This window comes from Idiotropiscis lumnitzeri, chromosome 9, assembly GCF_059441095.1.
Source record: "Idiotropiscis lumnitzeri isolate Australia: NSW breed Sydney's pygmy pipehorse chromosome 9, RoL_Ilum_1.0, whole genome shotgun sequence".
NCBI classification, from domain to species: domain Eukaryota; kingdom Metazoa; phylum Chordata; class Actinopteri; order Syngnathiformes; family Syngnathidae; genus Idiotropiscis; species Idiotropiscis lumnitzeri.
This window is the reverse complement of record NC_142399.1, coordinates 21318777-21339619: the sequence shown is the minus strand read 5'-3', so window position 1 is coordinate 21339619 and position 20843 is coordinate 21318777. Positions and strand designations below refer to the sequence as shown.

Here is a 20843-nt window from a genome sequence, read left to right as displayed (position 1 = left end):
CCTGACATGACCGACACGGGTCATGACAGTTTTATTGTTTTATTGTTTGATTGTTTAATACGAATCTCTGTCTCTACACCCATTTTCTACATGGTATGGTACAATTTTATTCATGTACAGGTATTACTGTAATCTTAAACCCCCAGAAATAGAAATTATAAATGTTAATTTGTTGCGCAAAACGGCGGACTAATTATGTTAGCTAATTGTAGTGTTTGCTTGTTTTTGAAAGCTGATAACGATAATTGGTTGTTCGTAAGTAAATTGTTCGGTAGAACAGTGTTCTAGACCCTCAATTGTTATTGTAAACAGACAACATATTTTACAGGGGTTTTTTTTGTTATAACATGAATGTCACACTCTCTCTCTCTCTACCCATATATATACATATATATATATATATATATATATATATATATATACATTTTATTTTTATTTTATTTTTTTTAAGCATTTTTGAAGGTGCGCCGCTACTTCGCGGATTTTCAGTTTTCGCGGGTGGTCTCAGTCCCCATTAACCGCGATAACCGGGGTATTACTGTATACTTTAGCTTTGGATGCATGCAAGGACGCTAAATCATACCCTAGCATGTATGCTTGCGTAACATTTTAAAAAGGCAGCGGGCGCAAATCTGAGCTCGGTTGCACTTTATTGAAGTATTTAACAATGTACTCACGTTATCTTTTTTTATCAGTTTACAAAAGTCCTCATCTTTATACGAAATGAACAGCTAGGGAAGATCTTTATCAAACACGGCAGGTTGCCTCTCATCATTGTCCGTCAGGCTTCGCTTTTGTGTAAACTTGCTACAAGCAGATGCATGAGCCCATGCTTGCAAAATCCACTCACAAATTGTGGCATTACAAGCTCTTCAGGAAGCGGAGAAGGCGGAAGCAGTCGCGCTCACCGGTCATTACTGGACTTCTCTCAGTAACCACAACTACCTCGGTGTGACAGCCCATTATTTTGACCTATTTCATTTGCACTTTATTGGCCTTTTATATTTCTTATATGACTCCAATTTGATCCCTGAGACAAGCTGTTGAGCTGCTGTTTTGTGTGACTTTGTTTGTGTGAGTCGAATCCAATGCTTTGTTTTTTCAATTAAAAAAAAAGTATTTGTATAAAAACTAAAAAAAATATATTCTCATATATTAAAGGTATTATAATTCAATAAAATATTGAATTCTATACATAATATACAAAAAAAATGTAAGGGATTTTTTTTTACAATGAAGAAAGGGATTTTTTTACAATGACTAAAATGTGTGATTAACTACGCGTTAACTATGAAAAAATGCGATTAATCGTGATTAAATATTTTAATCGCTTGACAGCACTGACAGCACTAATATATATATATATATATATATATATATATATATATATATATATATATATATATCATGGTATACAATCTGCTGCTCTGTAAATGTATAATGTATGTAATGTAAAATACGGCATTAGTAGTCTATAAACAACAAATATACTAATCCATCCCAATCTCTAAATTTGCTCTTGCCTTGCCATAAATTCCGCTCGTTTGTACAGTTTCATGTTTTGTGACATATTTTGAACTTCAGATGTACAAAATGGGCCATTTATTTTATGGAGAATTGTATTCCTGTTGCTTAAAGATGTGTTTCTTGTGGAGAATGTATTCTCACACATTGCCTTGGCGACACCAAATGTTGGGCCAAGTTTGAAAACAGTCAATTCAACCCTGTAGCAGAATGCAATTACTTTCGTATCCCTATTATATAACGCTGTTAATCCCTAATCCATCATATATTGCATATTGCCTGGTTGTCTGGGGTTGAGAAATATCCATTAATAGCAAATCCTGTCTATTAGAATTTGGTTATATCATACTTAACCCTTCGTTTTAATCTCGGCATGGACGTCACTTTCGGCGCGACATCTTTTCCTCCGCTTTTATCCACTGGGCGAGTAAACGCAACTATGGTTTCGTGCACCACCACATGCAACACTTGCACCATTCTCATGGAAAGACTCTCCCTGCTAGAGGGACGTGTCCGCCAGCTAGAGCAGAGTAATGTGGTAAGCGTAAACGTGGCGGACACGACTGTTAGCACGGGTTGTAGCCAACCTGCTAGTCTGGTTAGCATTGGCCGTAAACGGCTTGCTTATCGCGGTGAGCCTGTTAAGACACATAGCAGTTCCATTCCACCTCGGTCTCATGGCTCCCGCACCTTAGTGATAGGTGACTCCATTACCCGCAACATTAAGCTTGAAAATCCAGCCACAGTAATGTGTATTCCTGGGGCCAGAGCACCCGACATAGAAGCTAATCTTATGGAGCTAGCGCGCAAGACACCTATACACCAGCGCAGTGCAAACAACGCTAGCTATTCAGATATAGTGATACACGTTGGCTCCAATGACACAAGGATGAAGCAATCAGAGATCACAAAGAAAAACATAGCAAGGACTTGTGATCTCGCCAGAAAGATGAGTCGGCATCGAGTAATTGTCTCTGGCCCCTTGCCTGCGAGAGGCAATGATGAGAGGTTTAATAGATTATTCTCGCTAAATAAGTGGCTGGCTAGTTTTTGTAGTGAGCAGGGACTGCAATTTATAGATAACTGGCCTTCTTTCTGGGGCCGACCCGACCTGCTGAGGATGGACGGCCTTCACCCTAACTGGGAAGGCGCCATCACTCTTTCTAGAAACATAGATTATTATTTGAGCCTTCCATGACTATTCATATTAGAGCAGGTCGGGCTGCAGGCGAATAGTGAGCCTGTAAGGAAGGGTATGGAGTCTGTAAGGCTAGAGCTAACTAGCGCTATGCTAGACTTAGACAACACACATGGCTTTTCTTCTAGATTTGAGCGCTACACACCATACGCTGTTACATCTCATACTGATATAATTTCTACTGAGGTGGCAATACATGATGGGTTTAAGCATTCCTCCTCGGTCGGTTTTATTGACGACGAGCCGTTCTCTCAAAATAATAGCACTCGAAAGCTGGTCAATAACTATCGGATTCCGACCGTCAGAATTTCTCGCCACGTTTATAGTTGCTCGAGGTACAATCCTGGACCTAGGCAAGGCAATCTCTTTAATATTATGACCATGAGTCCTGTTGCGCGGAATAACTTAGATAGACCTATTTTACTGAAACTCGTTTTTTTAAATATTAGATCGCTTTCATCGAAAGCCTTGTTAGTTAATGACCTTATTAGAGACCATAATCTTAACATGATTGGTCTTTGCGAGACCTGGTTAAAACCGAATCAGTTTTTACCGCTAAATGAGGCTTCGCCTCCAAACTTCGTGAGCTCGCATGTTGCGCGCCCTCAAAAGAAAGGCGGGGGTGTAGCCCTCATTTCCGAATCTAACCTAAAACTTAGTCCTCGTTTTAGCAATTCCTTTAAAACATTTGAAGTTCTCATTATGCGATCCTCAGCCGAGCTGCCGTTTTATCTTGCCGTTCTTGATCGTCCACCTGGCTCTTACTCCGGCTTTTTAGATTAATTTTCTGAATTCGTAGCTGATTTAGTAACTCATGCGGATAATATACTTATCATGGGCGACTTCAACATTCATATGAATCTCCCGTCGGAACCACTTACCGTGGCGTTTCGGACAATCATTGATATGTTTGGTTTCACGCAAATAATAAATGAAGCAACGCATATAAATGGCAATACGCTAGATTTGGTATTAACCCGAGGCTTAGCATCTTCAAAAATAATTGTATTACCATATACCAGTGCTATATCTGACCATTACTTTATCAAATTTGAAGTCTTGGCTCACTGTCATCGTTCTGACCATAATCAAAATTATAGCAGCCGTAACATTAGCTCCTCAACCATCGTTGCGTTCTCTGAGCTACTCCCTTTAGCAACTGCTTCGTTTCCTAGTTATATTGGTACGATTGATGATCTCACAAACAACTTTAATGTCGCTTTGTTAAATGCGCTTGACTCCGTCGCGCCTTTAAAAACTAAAACTCGTCCAAAGAGGCTTACTCCGGGGTTTACAGAGGAAACGCGCGTACTGAAACGATCTTGTAGGAAGCTTGAGCGCAAATGGCGTGCGACCAAACTTGAGGTCTTCCGTCAGGCATGGTACGATAGTTTACTAATATACAAAGAAGCGCTTAATCTAGCCAAAACTAATTATTATTCTAGATTAATTGTCTTACATAAAAACAACCCTAAATATTTATTTGATACCGTAGCAATGCTAACGCAACAGCGACCAACCTCGGATAGCTCTTCCTATTCAGCTCACGATTTCATGCAATTTTTTACTCAGAAGATAGAATGTATTCGTGATGAGATTAAAGACACTGTTCTTAAAATTCCGTCGAGTTCCGCGATAAATGGTGTTAATAGGGACATTAGGGCTGATAACTGTCCGATAACCTTATGTCAATTTAAAAAAATATCTCTTGAGAGCCTAACAAAATTGGTTAGTGCGGCAAAACCGACAACTTGTGTGCTCGATCCGCTTCCTGGCAAACTAATTAAAGAACTGTTTACGACCCTAGGACCGTCTATTTTAAATATAATTAATCTATCACTTACCACGGGTGTAGTACCAGCAGCTTTTAGGACCGCCGTTATCCGACCGTTACTTAAGCAACCAAACCTTGACCCAGAGAGTCTCATCAACTATAGGCCGGTTTCAAATCTTCCGTTTATTGCAAAAATTCTTGAAAAAGTCGTAGCGCAACAACTTAATGAATATATGACTGCTAATAATCAATTTGAACCTTTCCAATCGGGTTTTAGAGCCGACCACTCTACTGAGACGGCCCTTGCTAAAGTTACTAATGATCTTCTCATAGCTATGGACGCCGACACTTCATCAATATTACTCTTACTCGATCTTAGTGCCGCTTTTGATACTGTTGATCATAACATATTATTAAAACGCCTTGAAACGTGTGTTGGCATTTCAGGTTCAGCGCTTTCTTGGTTTAATTCGTATCTGTCGGAGAGTACGCACCGTGTAATTCATGGCAATACGACTTCGGATCTTTGTAAGATCACATGTGGAGTTCCGCAGGGATCGGTACTTGGACCTCTATTGTTTAGCATCTATATGCTACCGCTTGGTGATATTATACGGAAATATAACAGTTTTCACTGTTATGCTGATGATACGCAATTATACATGCCGTTGGATATAACGAATCCGCGCGACTGCTATAAATTAGAGGCGTGCCTTGCCGAAATTAAACAATGGATGTCTTTCAATTTTTTGCGTCTTAACTCAGATAAAACCGAGATGCTCATCATTGGACCAGCGCGTCATCTGTACCTTTTCAAAGACACCACTCTGAATATCGATAAATGTAATATTATCCAAAAGGATTCAACAAAAAATCTCGGTGTTATATTTGATGCAACTATGTCTTTTCAAATGCACATTAAAAATATTACTCGAACTGCGTTTTTTCATCTGCGTAACATTGCTAAAATTCGCCCAATTCTATCAACGAGTGACGCGGAAATCTTAATCCATGCGTTTGTTACGTCTCGCCTCGACTATTGTAACGCTTTGCTCTCGGGTCTCCCCATGTCGAGTATTAAAAGTCTGCAGTTAGTTCAAAATGCAGCAGCTAGACTCTTAACTAAGACGAGAAAGTTTGATCATATTACCCCGATATTAGCCAATTTGCATTGGCTTCCGGTCCACTTGAGATGTGATTTTAAAGTTCTGCTACTTACTTTTAAAATATTGCACGGCTTAGCACCTTCTTATCGCGTTGACCTCGTGGTACCATATGTTCCGTCCCGAAACCTTCGCTCACAAAATGCTGGTCTTTTAGTGATCCCGCGAGCCAAAAAGAAGTCCGCAGGTTCTAGAGCGTTCTCTATTCGGGCACCAATGCTTTGGAATGCATTACCCTCAGATATTAGAGGCGCCACCTCAGTAGAAATGTTCAAAACACTATTAAAGACGCATTTATTGGGGAATGAGGAAGGGCGGCTAGCCCGGAGGGGAGCACCGTAAGGCAGGTGTCGGGATGGCGTGCACCGGGAGGTGCTGACGGGCAGGCGTCGGAGCGGTGGGCACCGGGAGGTGCGGACGAGCAGGCGTCGGAGCGGTGGGCACCGGGAGGTGCGGACGAGCGGACGTCGGAGCGGGGTGCACCGGAAGGTGCGGTCGGGCAGGCGGAGGTGCGGAAGACGCGGCGCGGCGGAAGCCTGGGCACGGCGTGTAGCGGAGAGCGCTGGCGGAATGAGCTCCGGGCAGGAACTCGGGAGCGGTTGCGGGAGGAGCGGATCCGGACGGGCACGGGTCGGCTGGACGGGGAAACAGAGAACACGGAAGTCAGACAAGCACGAGGGCACAAGGAATTGGGCGATCGAGAAGCGTGACGTGACATGGCCAGTACCACACGAGATGACGAGATAATCCGGCGTCGAGCTGCTGGCGTGGCTGGTTCTTATGCTGCCCGTTGATTGCAGACAACGAGCCGCAGGTGCGCCGGAGCCGACGCCCACTCTCTCCGGAGGAGAGCCTGGCTGGAAGGATCGCGAACCTGCAAATAATCAGAGACTGCCAGGCCCTCCTCCCCAACCCGAACCGTCACACTTTCAGTCACATTCTATAGTAATTTGATTTCGACTGTTTGATGGATTAGTATAAAGCAAACAATTGTTCAGTTTTTTCATAGTCAAACAAACTTGGGTGCTCCAATTAATAAAGCAATGTCTTTGAGCATGTGTTTGTGTGTATTTGCTTTTCTCTTCATTCATTTTAAGAACTTGACATTGCAGAGTGAGTCAGCTCAAGACATCTGGGTGCCCAAGTCCAGTTCTCGAGGGCCCCTATCCGATCTGTTTTAAATGACTCCCACTTCCAAAACACCAGATTCAAATATCAGGATTGTTATCAGGCTACCTAGAGCTGGCTGATGAGCTGATCATTTGAATCAGAAGAGGGAGACATCTAAAACAGGCTAGATCGGGGCTCTTGATGACCGGACTTGTGCACCCCGATCTAGACTTTAAAATGGGTTCTCTCATATACATGCACTCTATTTTCACTCATACTGAACATATTTAATACAGTGACATATATATATATATATATATATTCACGATTATTGGGCGCACCATATCAAAGGCGTAGTCTCAGTTGTGGGTGCTATTTCTGTATTTAACATGCATAAGGCGCACATGATTATTGGGCACAGGCATGTCAAAACCTACCCTAGCTTAGCATGCATGCGCATTGAAATTTACCCTTGCTAGAGTAAGTTTTAGAAAGAAAGCAGATGCGAAACATACATCAGGAGTCATTGTTATAGTCTCACTGTCCCACATAGCCTCTTATATAAGATGCCGGCTGGTGTGACAACTCAAACAACAGTGCAGGCGGACACAATATCTTCACAGTACGTGACCACACACTGCAAAAACGAAGGAGATCGTTCATCGACTTCAGGAGGAACAAGACTGTGCTACCCCCCCTCGACATCAAAGGCGTGTGTGTGGAGAGGGTCCACAAATTCAAGTTCCTGGGAGTAGAGATCTCTGACGACCTCTCCTGGACACACTACACCACAGCAGTGATAAAGAAGGTCCACCAGCGTCTGTACTTCCTGAGGGTCCTCAGGAAATTCAACCTGGACAAGAAGCTGCTGCTGACCTTCTACCAAGAAGAGCCTGCTGACTTACTGTATCTCTATCTGGTACGGCAGCTGCACTGTGGCAGACAGAGTGGGGCTCCAGTGGACAGTCAAAACAGCACAGAGGATTATTGGCTGCCTCCCTCCTCTCTGTTGGAGATCAACACCACCCGGTGCCTCACTCAAGCTCTCAATATCATCAAGGAAAATACTCACCCGAGCGCACACCTGTTCGACCTGTTGCCCTCTGGCAGGCGCTACAGGTACATCAAAACAAAGACTAATAGACTGAAAAACAGTTTCTTCCCGAGAGCCATCTCCATGCTGAACTCTCACACACAACTATCCTTACCTTGTAGAACCGCAACTGTTGGAGAGCCTAGGGGGTGGACTGTATGTGATTTGGTTCAATGGGGGTATGCTCTTTTCACCCCTGGGTGTCGGTCAGAACACAAGGATGAGTCCAAGATGTGGGTTGGCAGCTTTAATAGTGTATCTTCACATAACATGTAACAGCACAGGCAACAGGCGGACAAAACATAGGCACAGATGGGAATGAGGTGATGGGCTCAGGCATGCAGGAATGCATGTGAGCTCGCGAGCGTGTGGGCTAGTGTGCAAGCGCACATGGGGTAGTGAGCTTGTGGCAGTGAGCTCATGAAGCAATGAGCGGGTGGCAAGCAGTGAGCATGTGGCAAGCAGTGCGCGCGCGTGTGTGTGTGTGGTTCTGTAACAAAAGAAACATCACATAAATATATAGCTCAACTCAACAAACAGCAGCTATAAACTGTATTTGCATGCGCAATTACATAAGCTCAAATGAGACAACTGCATCAAACAGTTGCCAACTACGGCCGTGGACGGCGCACAATGGCGGCGGCCATAGGGATTGCGTACTACCTAGGTTACAGCAGACGTACTACCTAGGTTGCAGCAGACCTGACGCACCTAGGTGTATAAACTATATAAAACTATACAAAGGGGCGCGCTTTAGTGGAGCACAACCTCCCTTTATATGACTAGCACACCGCGGGGAACATTTAGGCATTCACACACCGAGCGAAAGGCACATATTCAATGACGCGGCGAACTTCAAAGGCAGCTCGGCGACGGCGCACGGCAAGATACATGGCGGCGGCGCACGACATACAGACTAGACGGGAGCAGACATGACGATGCACAGCGGCGCGATGAATGAACGCTGTAAACAAATAAATACACTAGTGTACTCACTTGCGGTCAGGAACGGACACAGACACTGAGGCATCGAACACGTCACATACTAGTGGTGGTCGGCTAACAACTGCTGCGCTACAGGCATTTGCCAGTAACCCGTATGCGGGCGCTTCTCGCGAGAGCTCGGCACCGACGCGACTTCAATCACACAACAAGCACACAATCGATGGCGACATTCAACCTAGGAACCTTTTTAACAGCCGCCCCCGAATGTACGAAGTACATTCGCTCCTAAGAAAGGTGATAGAGTCTCGAATGTCTCACGGCAGGCTGGTCTTGATTGTAGCGACGTCCTCATCACCAGCCGGGAGAGCTGGCAGAACGACCAACCTGGCCACTGGTCTGGTGTAGTTGCGCTCGCCGATCTGCACATCAACGGAGCGAACGTGTCCATCAGCGCTGGGATGGACTTGGGTGACATGGCCCACGGGCCACATCGCTCTTGGCAGCTGGGGGTCCACCAGCATCACGACAGCGCCCTTGATGATATCGGCTCTGGTGGATTGCCACTTCTGTCGTGTCTGCAGGTTCGGTAGGTAGTTACGCAGGAAGCTGGACCAGAAGTGGTTCGCCAGAACTTGGGAGTGTCTCCAGTGGCGACGGCTCAGCAGGTCAGTCTCTGGATACAATATCTGGGGTAATGATCCATCCGGCCGCCCCATCAGCAGGACGTTGGGTGTCACAGGATCGAGGTCATTGAGGCTGGATGAGACGTATCCTAGTGGCTTTGAATTGGGGATCCCTTCCACTTCAAGCAGTACGGTCCTTAGTACTTCCTCTGGGACTGGCTGGGCTCCCACCGTGGTGTACAAGGCTGCCTTCACTGAACGTATCTCCCTTTCCCACGTCCCTCCGAAGTGGGGTGCAGCTGGTGGGTTGAAGTGGAAGCTGATTTTCTGCTTGGCAAGCTGTTGCTGTAGATCTGGGGACAGGGTAGCGAACGCCTCTCGCAGCTCTCTTTCAGCTCCTCGGAAGTTGGTTCCCTGGTCCGAATACAGCTCAGCGGGTGTCCCTCGGCGTGCAATAAACCGCCTGAGGGCCATCAGGAACGAGTCGACGTCGATCGTGTTCAGAAGGTCTAAGTGAACGCCTCGGGTGGTGAGGCACTTGAATATGATGCCCCACCTCTTCTCCGTGCGTCTTCCCACCTTGATCTGGAATGGCCCGAAACAGTCCATCCCAGTGGAGAAGAAGGCTGGCTTGAAGAGGCGTAGCCGAGCAGGTGGCAGGTCTGCCATCTTGGGGACAGCAGGTCTAGCCTTCCAGCGTCGACATTCTGTGCAGGTGTGTTGGTAGCGGCGTACTGCTTCACGGCCACGCAGGATCCAGTAGGAACGCCGTATTTCCGCGAACACTCTCTCTGGTCCGGGGTGATGCAGACGGCTGTCGAAGTCTTGAATAAGGAGTCTAGTGGAGGGGTGGCTGGGATCCAGTACGATAGGATGAACGGCTATCTGGTCTACATCTTCAGCGTGACGAAGCCTACCTCCAACACGAATGACCTCCTCTTCATCCATCTGAGGAGACAAGGTGAGTAGGTGGCTGCTGGATGAGACAGGCTTGCCAGCCTTCAGGAGCCTCAGCTCGTCTGGGAAGCTGTCACGTTGGGATCGCTTGAGTATGAGGATCTCTGCCCTGCGGTAATCTTCAGCAGTATGACCGCTGCTCTGATCTGCCGCCCCCTGCAGCTCCTGCACTGTAGCGTGTAACAAGTCCTTCCAGGTGTCATATCTAATCGCGTCTGCGGTGCTGACGGGGATTGTCGTGACTCCACAGAAGGCAGACCACCTTAGCTCTGAGGTATCGTCATCCTTATCAGGCTTAGGCCGGACTGGCCAATCTTCTGGGGGTTGGAGAAGGAATGAAGGTCCTTGGCTCCATCGGTTGGGCTTCACAAGGTCTAGCAGTTTCTTGCCCCTTGTGATATCATCCGCAGGATTACTCTCTGAGTCTACATATCGCCAGGCATCAGGGCTGGTGAGTTCCTGGATCTCTGCCACTCTAGTGCCAACAAAGACCTTGAAACGGCAGGACTCCGACTGCAGCCATGTCAGAACCGTGGTGGAATCAGTCCACAGGATTGTCTGTGTAATCTTCAGCGTGAGCTCCCTCCTGAAGAGCTTGGCGAGTTGGGCTCCTGTGACAGCTCCGCACAGCTCCAGTCTGGGCATAGAGAGGAGACGCTTGGGTGCAACTCTCGAGCGTGCAAGAAGGATAGACAGGTGGACTTGCCCTTGCTTGTCGCTTGTTCTCAGGTACGCCACTGATCCATATGCTTGTTCGGAAGCATCCGAGAACACGTGAACTTCATGGGTGACACTTGATGAATCTACCTTGGCAGGTAGGTAGGCTCTTGGTAGGGTGACTTGAGGGAGGAACCTTAACTCTTCTTCCCAGCTGTTCCATGCTTGTAGGAGGTCTTGGGGGAGGAGAGGATCATCCCAGCCTCTGTGCTTCTCCCAGAGGCGTCGGACAAGCATCTTGGCTCTAGTGGTGTATGGGATCAGGAACCCTAAGGGGTCGTACTGACTGGCTAAGACGCGGTAGATGTTCCGGAGCGTTGGCGCGCCATACTCGATATGTCGGTGTTGGTAACTCATAGTGTCCGTATGACAGTGCCAGCTGAGTCCTAGCGTGGATTCAGGGGAGTCTGCCTGGTCGTGGGGAAGATGGAGCTCAAAGCTGTCTGATATTGCCTGCTTGGGTAGGTGTTCGACAACGCTCGGCATGTTACTTGCCCACTGCCGTAGGTCGAATCCGCCAGCAGCTAGGAGCGTCCGGAGTCTGTCCACCAGACGACTGGCTTCCTGAGGAGTAGGAAGACTCTGCAGGAGGTTGTCCACATAAAAACAACTCTCAATGGAGAACCTCACGTCATCTTCTGGTTGGCTATGTTCGGCTGCATGGCGTTGCAGGGCGAACGTAGCGAAGCAGGGGCTACAAGTGGTGCCAAAGGGAAGAACTTGCCACTCGTACACTTCTGGAGGGTCACCTTTGGTCATGTCACGCCAGACGAACCGAAGGAGGGAACGGTCAGCAGGGAGTAGGCGGACTTGATGGAACATCCCCTTAATGTCTGCAGTAAGGGCGACAGCGTGTTCCCTGAAGCGCAGCAGCACTCCCAAAAGCGATGCTCCGAGAGTGGGTCCAGGCAGCAGTGAACCGTTCAGGCTCTGGCCTCTATACTGATAAGAGCAGTTGAAGACGATTCTGTTCTTGCCGCGATGGCTCACCATGTGGTGCGGAATATACCACTCTTCTCCCTCTTGGTTAACTTCTTGATGGCTTAACTTGGAGACGGAGCCTGCATCCACCAGCTTCTGGATCTCGATGCCATAGACCTTGGCACGCTCTGGATCTTTAGCCAGTCGACGTTCTGTGCTCCGCAGACTCGGGATGACGGCTTCTTTCGGGGCGCGGAGAATAGGCATGTCTCGTTTACGCAGAAGGGGGGTGGCATAGCGAAGGATCCCGTGCACCTCTCAGCGGATGGTCTTTTCTTCGAGCAGGGCCACGGCTGCTTGATCCTGCTTTGACCTCGTCACGATCTTCTCGCTTCTGTAGGGAAGAGTGTCGAGTTGCTAGAGTCTTTCGACGTGTCTAAACAGTTCTGTATCGACTGGGGATACTGATGTCAACAAACACTCTTGTGGACGTAAGGGGTCCTGGATGACCTTCGCCGGACCCTGGAGGACCCAGCCTAATCTGGTACGGAGAGCTACTGGTCCGCCTGGAGTGCCCCGTCTGATTGGCTCGACAGCGGTAATCAGGTGTGGGTGGTCGGACCCAATAAGCAGCAGTGGCCTGGCATTGTGAAAGGGCTTGATGGGTAACCCAACCAAATGAGGGTACCTCCGTTGGAGTCGATCCATCGGGTAGGACTGGTCTGCCAGACCAAGGCGCATTGCAGTGAAGGCTTTGGAGACTTTGAAACTGGTCTTGGGGTCAGCAGCGGGAGAGATGCGGAAAGACACCGTCGAGCCACGGAGAGTCTGAACATCCTGTCGAATGGTTCGCAGTGGGAGGTCCTCCCTCGTGCCTTGTATACCCAGGTCCCGGGCAGCTGCTGACAGGAGCATTGTCCTCTCTGACCCGTCGTCCAGGATGGCATAGGTAGTTATGGTGCGGTTGCCGTGATGAAGAAACACATAAGCGACCTTCAGTAAGACCCTGTTTCCCTCTCGGGGGCGGTCGAGGTACAGGACTTCAGTAGTGGGGCTCACTTGCTGACTGATTTCGCTGTTTGAAGGTCTGTGTTGTCTGTCGTTGACTTCATGAAGGACCTGTAGGTGCTTTCCTTGACACAGGCTGCAGGGCTTCTTCAGATCACACTGGGCTGCTTGGTGATGCCTTGCACAGCACCAGCACCTCTTGTTGTTCTTTATCCAATCTGTGAGTTCTTCTCTGCTCAGGTTGGTTACTTTGGCGCATTGACTAAGAAAGTGCTCTTCATTCTCGCAGAAAGGGCAGTAGGGCTTGGGGCTCCCCTTCTTCCTTGGTGAGTCCCTCACCGGTGCGCTGTTCTCTGTGCTCTTGGCGCCGTGGAGAACGGCAACGGTCCGCTGTCCTTGACGGCTCTCGGACTTGGATGCTTGCTTCTCTTTTGCCCCTTTGGATGCTGTTGGCCCATTGAAGTCCAGGTACCACGATTCATTTTTGAGCCACTGGGCCAGCTCAAGCAGAGTGGGAACGTTGCCTGCTTGTCGGAAGGTGCACCGACGGAAGTCTGCTCGCTGCTCTGGAGGTAGTTTGCTGAGCAGTCTCACCACATGAGAGGCGCAGCGGAGTTCGACGTCGCCAGCGGTGCCCAACGTCCTCAGGAGACCGACCAATGCTTGGACATGAAGGGCGAACCGTTCGAAGGCTGCGGTGTCACCACGACGAACATCGGGTGAGTCGAGGACACTTGCAATTTTCTTGAGGGCTATTTGGTGGGGCTGACCAAACTTCTCGTTGAGGGCTAACATGGTATCTGTGTAAGGCGTAGGTGAGTTGATGTTGGAATCTGCAATCAACTTGGCCTCTTCTAATTTCAGATGATCAACCAGGATTTGGTAATTGAAGAGCTCTGTCCCTCCCACTGGTAAGAGGTTCTCCAAAGCCATCTTCAAGCGTGCAAACTCACATGGATCACGGTGGCTGAAGTAGGGTATGGAGGGGCGTGGCCCTTTGTAGCTCTGTTCAGTGGTGGCGGGTGGATCCTGGTGCCGTGGAGCTGGAGTCTCCCAGCCTTGTCCTGGCGTCCCGTAGCTTTGCTGTGTGGGTGCTGGCAAGTACGTTGACTGTTGAGGAGTACAGGTTGCAGCATAGGATGGACATCTAGGAGGTAGATGCTGTGAGTGCGCAGGCGGGTGGAGGTTTGGAGGCTGCTGAGGTGCATAAGCTGCGGCATAAAGTGTAGCCCTAAACGGTGAGGGTTGGTACGCAGGCTGATGCTGGAGTTTTGGCGGTGGCGCCGTAGCAGCTGGATGCTTTGGTGAGAAGCTATGACTCCACTTGTAGTGCTGTGACGCAGTGGAAGAGGAAGCTAGATGAGGGTGGCTGGGCTGCGCGCTCAACTGCTGGGATTGGCGGCGCAACGGCTGACTGCTGACCTTGACTGGCGACACTTCGCAGTGGCTAGAGGCTTGTCTCTTCATCCGATGTAACTCTGAAATCAGCTCTTCTATTTGCTCAGTCATCGTTGGAGTCGGCGGGTTGTCACAGTCTGCTGTGTCAGGCCATGGCGGGGGGTCAGGCCAGTCCTCTTCATCTTCATCTACCGAGTGGAGGGGACGGAGGTTATGACTGCTGACGGAGTGTGACATAGCTTGTTGAAGACTGAGTACTGTGTTGGTGAGCCTCCTCATTTCAGCCTGAACTTCTTGGAGTGCAGCAACATCGGAATGAAGGGCTTGCTGTGGTTGATGTAGCACGACCTTCTCTTTATGGATGTCCTGTGTGCCATCTCTCAAGGCGCGTTTGTGCAGCACCGGATAGGGGGAGTGTGGCTCTCGGACTTCCTCCCTGGGATCTCCCTCTGGACGCTGCAGGTGGGCTAGCTGGGAATCCGGACTGTATATCCTCTGCACTGGGTGGTACAGGTCCGCCTCATGGAGGTCAGCATCCCGCCTGTGGTGATCCGTATAGGGAGTGGGGGAGAAGTGAGGGGGTGTCATCTTGGCTGCTCCCTCTTCGTGAGATGGCCACTCCTCTTCGTGCCCATGCCTGTCTCGCTGCCTGTGCCCAAAATATTGGACATGGTAGTTGTCTAAGTGGGTGGGGGGGGGTGTCTGACGCGTCGGTCGTGCTCCACAATCTTCGAACTCCATGTTGATCAAGGGTAAAGAGAGCATCCGGCTCGAAGGACCACAATGTTGGAGAGCCTAGGGGGTGGACTGTATAGGTGATTTGGTTCAATGGGGGTATGCTCTTTTCACCCCTGGGTGTCGGTCAGAACACAAGGATGAGTCCAAGATGTGGGTTGGCAGCTTTAATAGTGTATCTTCACATAACATGTAACAGCACAGGCAACAGGCGGACAAAACATAGGCACAGATGGGAATGAGGTGATGGGCTCAGGCATGCAGGAATGCATGTGAGCTCGCGAGCGTGTGGGCTAGTGTGCAAGCGCACATGGGGTAGTGAGCTTGTGGCAGTGAGCTCATGAAGCAATGAGCGGGTGGCAAGCAGTGAGCATGTGGCAAGCAGTGCGCGCGCGTGTGTGTGTGTGGTTCTGTAACAAAAGAAACATCACATAAATATATAGCTCAACTCAACAAACAGCAGCTATAAACTGTATTTGCATGCGCAATTACATAAGCTCAAATGAGACAACTGCATCAAACAGTTGCCAACTACGGCCGTGGACGGCGCACAATGGCGGCGGCCATAGGGATTGCGTACTACCTAGGTTACAGCAGACGTACTACCTAGGTTGCAGCAGACCTGACGCACCTAGGTGTATAAACTATATAAAACTATACAAAGGGGCGCGCTTTAGTGGAGCACAACCTCCCTTTATATGACTAGCACACCGCGGGGAACATTTAGGCATTCACACACCGAGCGAAAGGCACATATTCAATGACGCGGCGAACTTCAAAGGCAGCTCGGCGACGGCGCACGGCAAGAAACATGGCGGCGGCGCACAACGACATACAGACTAGACGGGAGCAGACATGACGATGCACAGCGGCGCGATGAATGAACGCTGTAAAGTGTAAACAAATAAATACACTAGTGTACTCACTTGCGGTCAGGAACGGACACAGACACTGAGGCATCGAACACGTCACATACTAGTGGTGGTCGGCTAACAACTGCTGCGCTACAGGCATTTGCCAGTAACCCGTATGCGGGCGCTTCTCGCGAGAGCTACCGACGCGACTTCAATCACACAATAAGCACACGATCGATGGCGACATTCAACCTAGGAACCTTTTTAACAGCAACATAATGTCTTTTTATTTATCCAATTTCATATTTATTTTCAATTTAATTATTTAATCTTTAATTAATCTAAATTATATATTTAATTAAATTATTGTTGTATTGCACTGGAGAGGGGAGCTCTCTAATCTTGTTGCACACAGAGTACAATGACAATAAATGATTCTGATATCACTTTCTCAACAGACTATGTACGGTCACAGTTTTACATAAAACCCAAAGCTATCACCCAACATTGACTGAACAGCATATTAGCAAACAATGAAACAACCAAAACAAGGAACACAGAAATACAATCAACACAAATCATCTATGTCTCGTGCTATTCATACCCCAAAAAGAAATACAGTTAACACAAATCATGTATCTCTCATGCCATTCAATCCCAAGCGCCGCAAAGCATTCTGGGAGTGCTTCGGCCTCACCCAATCAGAAGGCTGTTTAGAGAGATGTCGTGAGTGGTGTACTTTGGGAAGCGTCTGGTTTTTATTTATTTTTTTTTTTTTATTGATTTTTGACTAAGAGAAGGTAGTAAGAGACAGTCAGCACAAACCTTCACCAGCAGACAGTGCTAAACACACTGTGTAATAGACTAAGTCAGTCTAGCAAAGTTCATCAAAGTCACACATGTATAGTTTTGGAACTTGGTCCACACATAAGGCGCTACGCATTATAAGGCGCCTAGTCCATTTTGGAGAAAAATTGGAACTTTTAAGTCTGCTCTGTGTGCGTGAAAATACGGTAATGTAACTTTCATCTACACGCAATGAGGTATAAACAGATTTTGACAATCGCAACTTTTTTATTATATTGTTATTATACCACAGATGGGACTTCATTGAACATAACTGAAGGGTTTTTAATTCATTAATTAAACTTAATAACATTTCAATTTAAGAAAAATTCTTAACATGATAGGCCTTGTTTTTCCATCAATAAATTTTGGTCATTGAATAGACAAACATAAACTACATTTTAATTATAAAGAGCATTTTAGGCCACTCCATGAGCCTTACTGTGGCAGAGGGTTTTGCATGTCCTAATGATCCTAGGAGTTAAGTTGTGCTTTATGCTCCTGGCAGATTCATCCATTGCAAACAGGTCCTCTGTGAGGGTTCAGATAAAGCACAGCTCAAATGACCCTTTATGATGAGTAAAATAATTGGAGAGCATTTTCCCTTGGCCGGACTAGGGTCACTGGGGTCACCCCTCTGGAGCCAGGCCTGGAGGTGGGGTTTGTTGGCGAGCACCTGGTGGCCCGGCCTGCACACATTACACCCAGCCAAGGCTCAGCCTGAAATGGCAACGTGGGTCACCCTTCCCATGGGCTCACCACCTGTGGGAGGGGCCAAAGGGGTTGGTGCATAGAGAGCTGGTCAGCGGCCAAAGGCAGACATTGGGGATTTGGTCCACAGCTACAGGTGGTGCTCTGTAAAATTTCACCTCTCTGGCAGGGAAGGAGTCTGAGCTGGTGTGCGAGGCAGAGAAGTTCAAACTAGATATAGTCGGGCTCACCTCCACACCAAGGTTATTTTAGTTAACAAAAAATAACAAAATAACTAACTAAAATTGAAAAAGCATTTTATTTCACGAAATAAAATAAAACCAAAATGTTTTAGAAAAAAACAAAAACTAACTGAAACTACATTTTACATTGATTAAAATTACTAGAACAATAATTGCAGCAAAAATGTTTTCCGTTTTCCTAATTGGGAATAAATTTAACACACTAGGCTTTCGGGTGGAGTTTTTTTTAAGTATTTATTTTGATATTACTGCATGGTCATGAGTTGGCAGAAGTTCCAACAGACAAAAATATATCCCGTATATAAGAAATAGTTCGCTGTACAACTGGGTTTCATACTTCTCAATATTAATTCAAGCCACAAATACACTTATGAAGTTGGAAACTTGGCAAACAAGGCATCCAAACTTTATTTAATTAGGGTGCATGGATGCATCTAGGGCGGCACGGTGGACGACTGGTTAGCACGATGGCCTCACAGTGAGAGACAGCATCGGGCGTGGGTTCGATCCCGGCTCCGGCCATCCTGTGTGGAGTTTGCATGTTCTCCCCGTGCTTGTGTGGGTTTCCTCCGGGTACTCCGGTTTCCTCCCACATTCAAAAAACATGCATTGAAGGCCGATTGAACACTCTAAATTGCCCCTAGGTATGAGTGTGAGCGCGGCTGGTTGTTGGTCTTTGTGTGCCCTGCAATTGGCTGGCAACCAATTCAGGGTGTCCTCCGCCTACTGCCCGAAGATAGCTGGGATAGGCTCCCCGCGACCCTCGTGAGGAGAAGCGGTATAGATGATGGATGGATGCATCTAACTTTAAAAGCAATATTATGCACTGCACTTATTGTAATTCAAAGTCTATTTAACTGTACCCTGTACTATCAAAATGTTTTAAAATAATATTTTCATCGAATTTTTACGATACAAAACTTACCATGGTGTTTTTCCAATCTTGCACACAAGTAAAACATCAATTCTTTTAAAAACAAAAACTAATACTGAAACTAAACTAAAACTGTTTTGGAAAAACTAAATCTAATAAAAACTAACAAAGCCGCTCTGAAAACTAACTAAATTTTAAAAACAACACTCAAAAGGAAATAAATATGTACGATAATTAAAATTCAAAAACTATAATAACCTTAACTTTGAGACGCATACACTCACTCACACCACTGGCCAGACGCTGCTGGCAACGTTGGCCGATACATTCAAGAAGTCTAAACATCGGTGTGGTTCACAAGCCCCTTATATGAGTCTCTTTCACATGTTTTGGAGCTCACGTGACTAGAAATGTTCATATGTAATTAAATTACATGTTTTCCATTTTTTATATATGAATGGACAATGTGGTATCATATACAAATGGTATTGCGATTTGTTTTTGCGTGTGCTAAAATAAAAGTAACAAACCAGGGCTGATTTTAGATCTATATTCAATGATAAGTTCTAGAGCTGGGCGATAATTCTATATCAAAATGTATCATGATAGACACGTGCTCGATATCAGTACAAAATGCCTTCGAGAAAATGTTCGAAATAAAAAAAAATCTGTGTTGTAGGCAGCACGAAGACACCTCCAAACCCGAATAAGGATGTTAATCAATGAAGAAGACGCATCCAAACCAGTGAGACGTAGTCTAAAAGTAAAGGAGTTCCCTGTCTTTTGCATACTGGCGCCCGTGTTAGCCATGTCCGTCCATCCATCCATTATCTGTACCGCTTCTCCTCACAAGGGTCGCGGGGGTTCTGGAGCCTATCCTAGCTACCTCCACATTGTGAGGCCAACATGCTAACCAGTCTGGCCTCCATGCCGCCCCCCTAGGAACCCCTCTTAAGCAAACAACTTCAGCAAGAGAGTTGATTGAGGATACGCCTCCTCCTATTGCCGACTGTAAACAGTGAGCGTAACAGAACAGCCCAAAATTCTCTATGGCCGGGCTTTCCCATGCGATGACCGGATTGTGCACGGATTGTAGTGTTTTCCTCTGCTGCTGTTAAATCTACTACCAGTGAATGCAGCTGCTGAATTTTTAACCCCTCACTGCTAGTCGGTTCTCAGAAGCCTTTGATCAGCTTAGTGTTCCCTCATCAAACACAGACGAATTCAGCTCTTTGTCCCAGTGGCCCTTCTACTTTCAACCCTGTTGACCTTGGCCCCCTGCCGCCTTATCTAAAGCCAACAGTCTCAAACTTGGGTTTTAAACTGAAATGTGATTTTAAATTAGATCAGCAAATCATTGCTGTTCAGATCCAGCTTCTATCATTTTAGGCAGTCCTAGTAAGGAAAAAGCAGTACAGACAATGGATGGATGGATTGCATACGCATGTTTCTGCGATTGGCTGGCAACCAGCTCAGGGTGTACCCCGCCTACTGCCTGAAGATAGCTGGAATAGGCTCCAGCACCCCCGCGACCCTTGTTAGGAGAAGCGGTACAGATAATGGATGTATATGCTTGTGTAATGTGTATAGAGACTTTTTATTACTTGGCTGTGACTGGAGAGTGGCTGTCTTGCTTGCTTAAAACCAGCAAATGGTTTCCCAGTGGATTCAGTGGCGTTACTAACCACATTACTGAGAGGTACAGTGTGTAGATTCTAGTGTTGCAGCGGTGTTCCAATAGAATGCAACAATCTAAGTTAGTAGTGCGTGCATTTTGAAGACTGCGCACTCCGGTGCCTCAGAGAGACCATGCCACCAATTTCTTCAGCAGAGATACAAGCAAAATGTCACTGTCAGGATCGCCGGTAGGCGGGAAGGAGGTGGACCCAAAATGCGAGGAAGCAGGAAATGGTGTAACGTAAAGGGAATTTATTAAGGAACCAAAATAATGACAAACAACGTGGCAGGGTGCAAAATAACAAAGGCAAACTTAACGCGGCTAAACCGGATCAAAAGAGTGAGGAACAAGGACAGGGACAATTGCTAGGGGACGAGAGCGGGAGCGAGAGCGGGGGCGAGAACAAGAGCATGAACGATCAGGGAGCGATAGGGGCAGTCCGAAGGGCGTAGCGGGAGCAGCGATGTCGGGA

General features: G+C 47.2%; 1 protein-coding gene across 4 annotated transcripts; it reads right to left on the bottom strand.

Annotated features, from left to right (window-relative positions):
- Nucleotides 1-1421: 1421 nt before the first annotated feature.
- Nucleotides 1422-8953, bottom strand: LOC148331414 (uncharacterized). 4 transcript variants are annotated; one of them, XR_015845146.1, is made up of 3 exons: nucleotides 8859-8953; nucleotides 6387-8058; nucleotides 1422-6294 (listed from the first exon to the last, which is right to left on the bottom strand). XR_015845146.1 is itself a non-coding variant. In XM_088305450.1 (3 exons), exons 1-3 carry the CDS (start codon nucleotides 8890-8892, stop codon nucleotides 5978-5980), a joined length of 498 nt encoding a protein of 165 aa, XP_088161576.1. In that variant the 5' UTR covers nucleotides 8893-8944; the 3' UTR covers nucleotides 1422-5977. The 4 variants fall into 4 exon arrangements, 1 of the variants encoding a protein (XP_088161576.1); XR_015845147.1 differs by having other exon boundaries at nucleotides 6387-6563; nucleotides 8859-8951; XR_015845145.1 differs by having other exon boundaries at nucleotides 6387-8352; nucleotides 8859-8943.
- Nucleotides 8954-20843: the final 11890 nt, after the last annotated feature.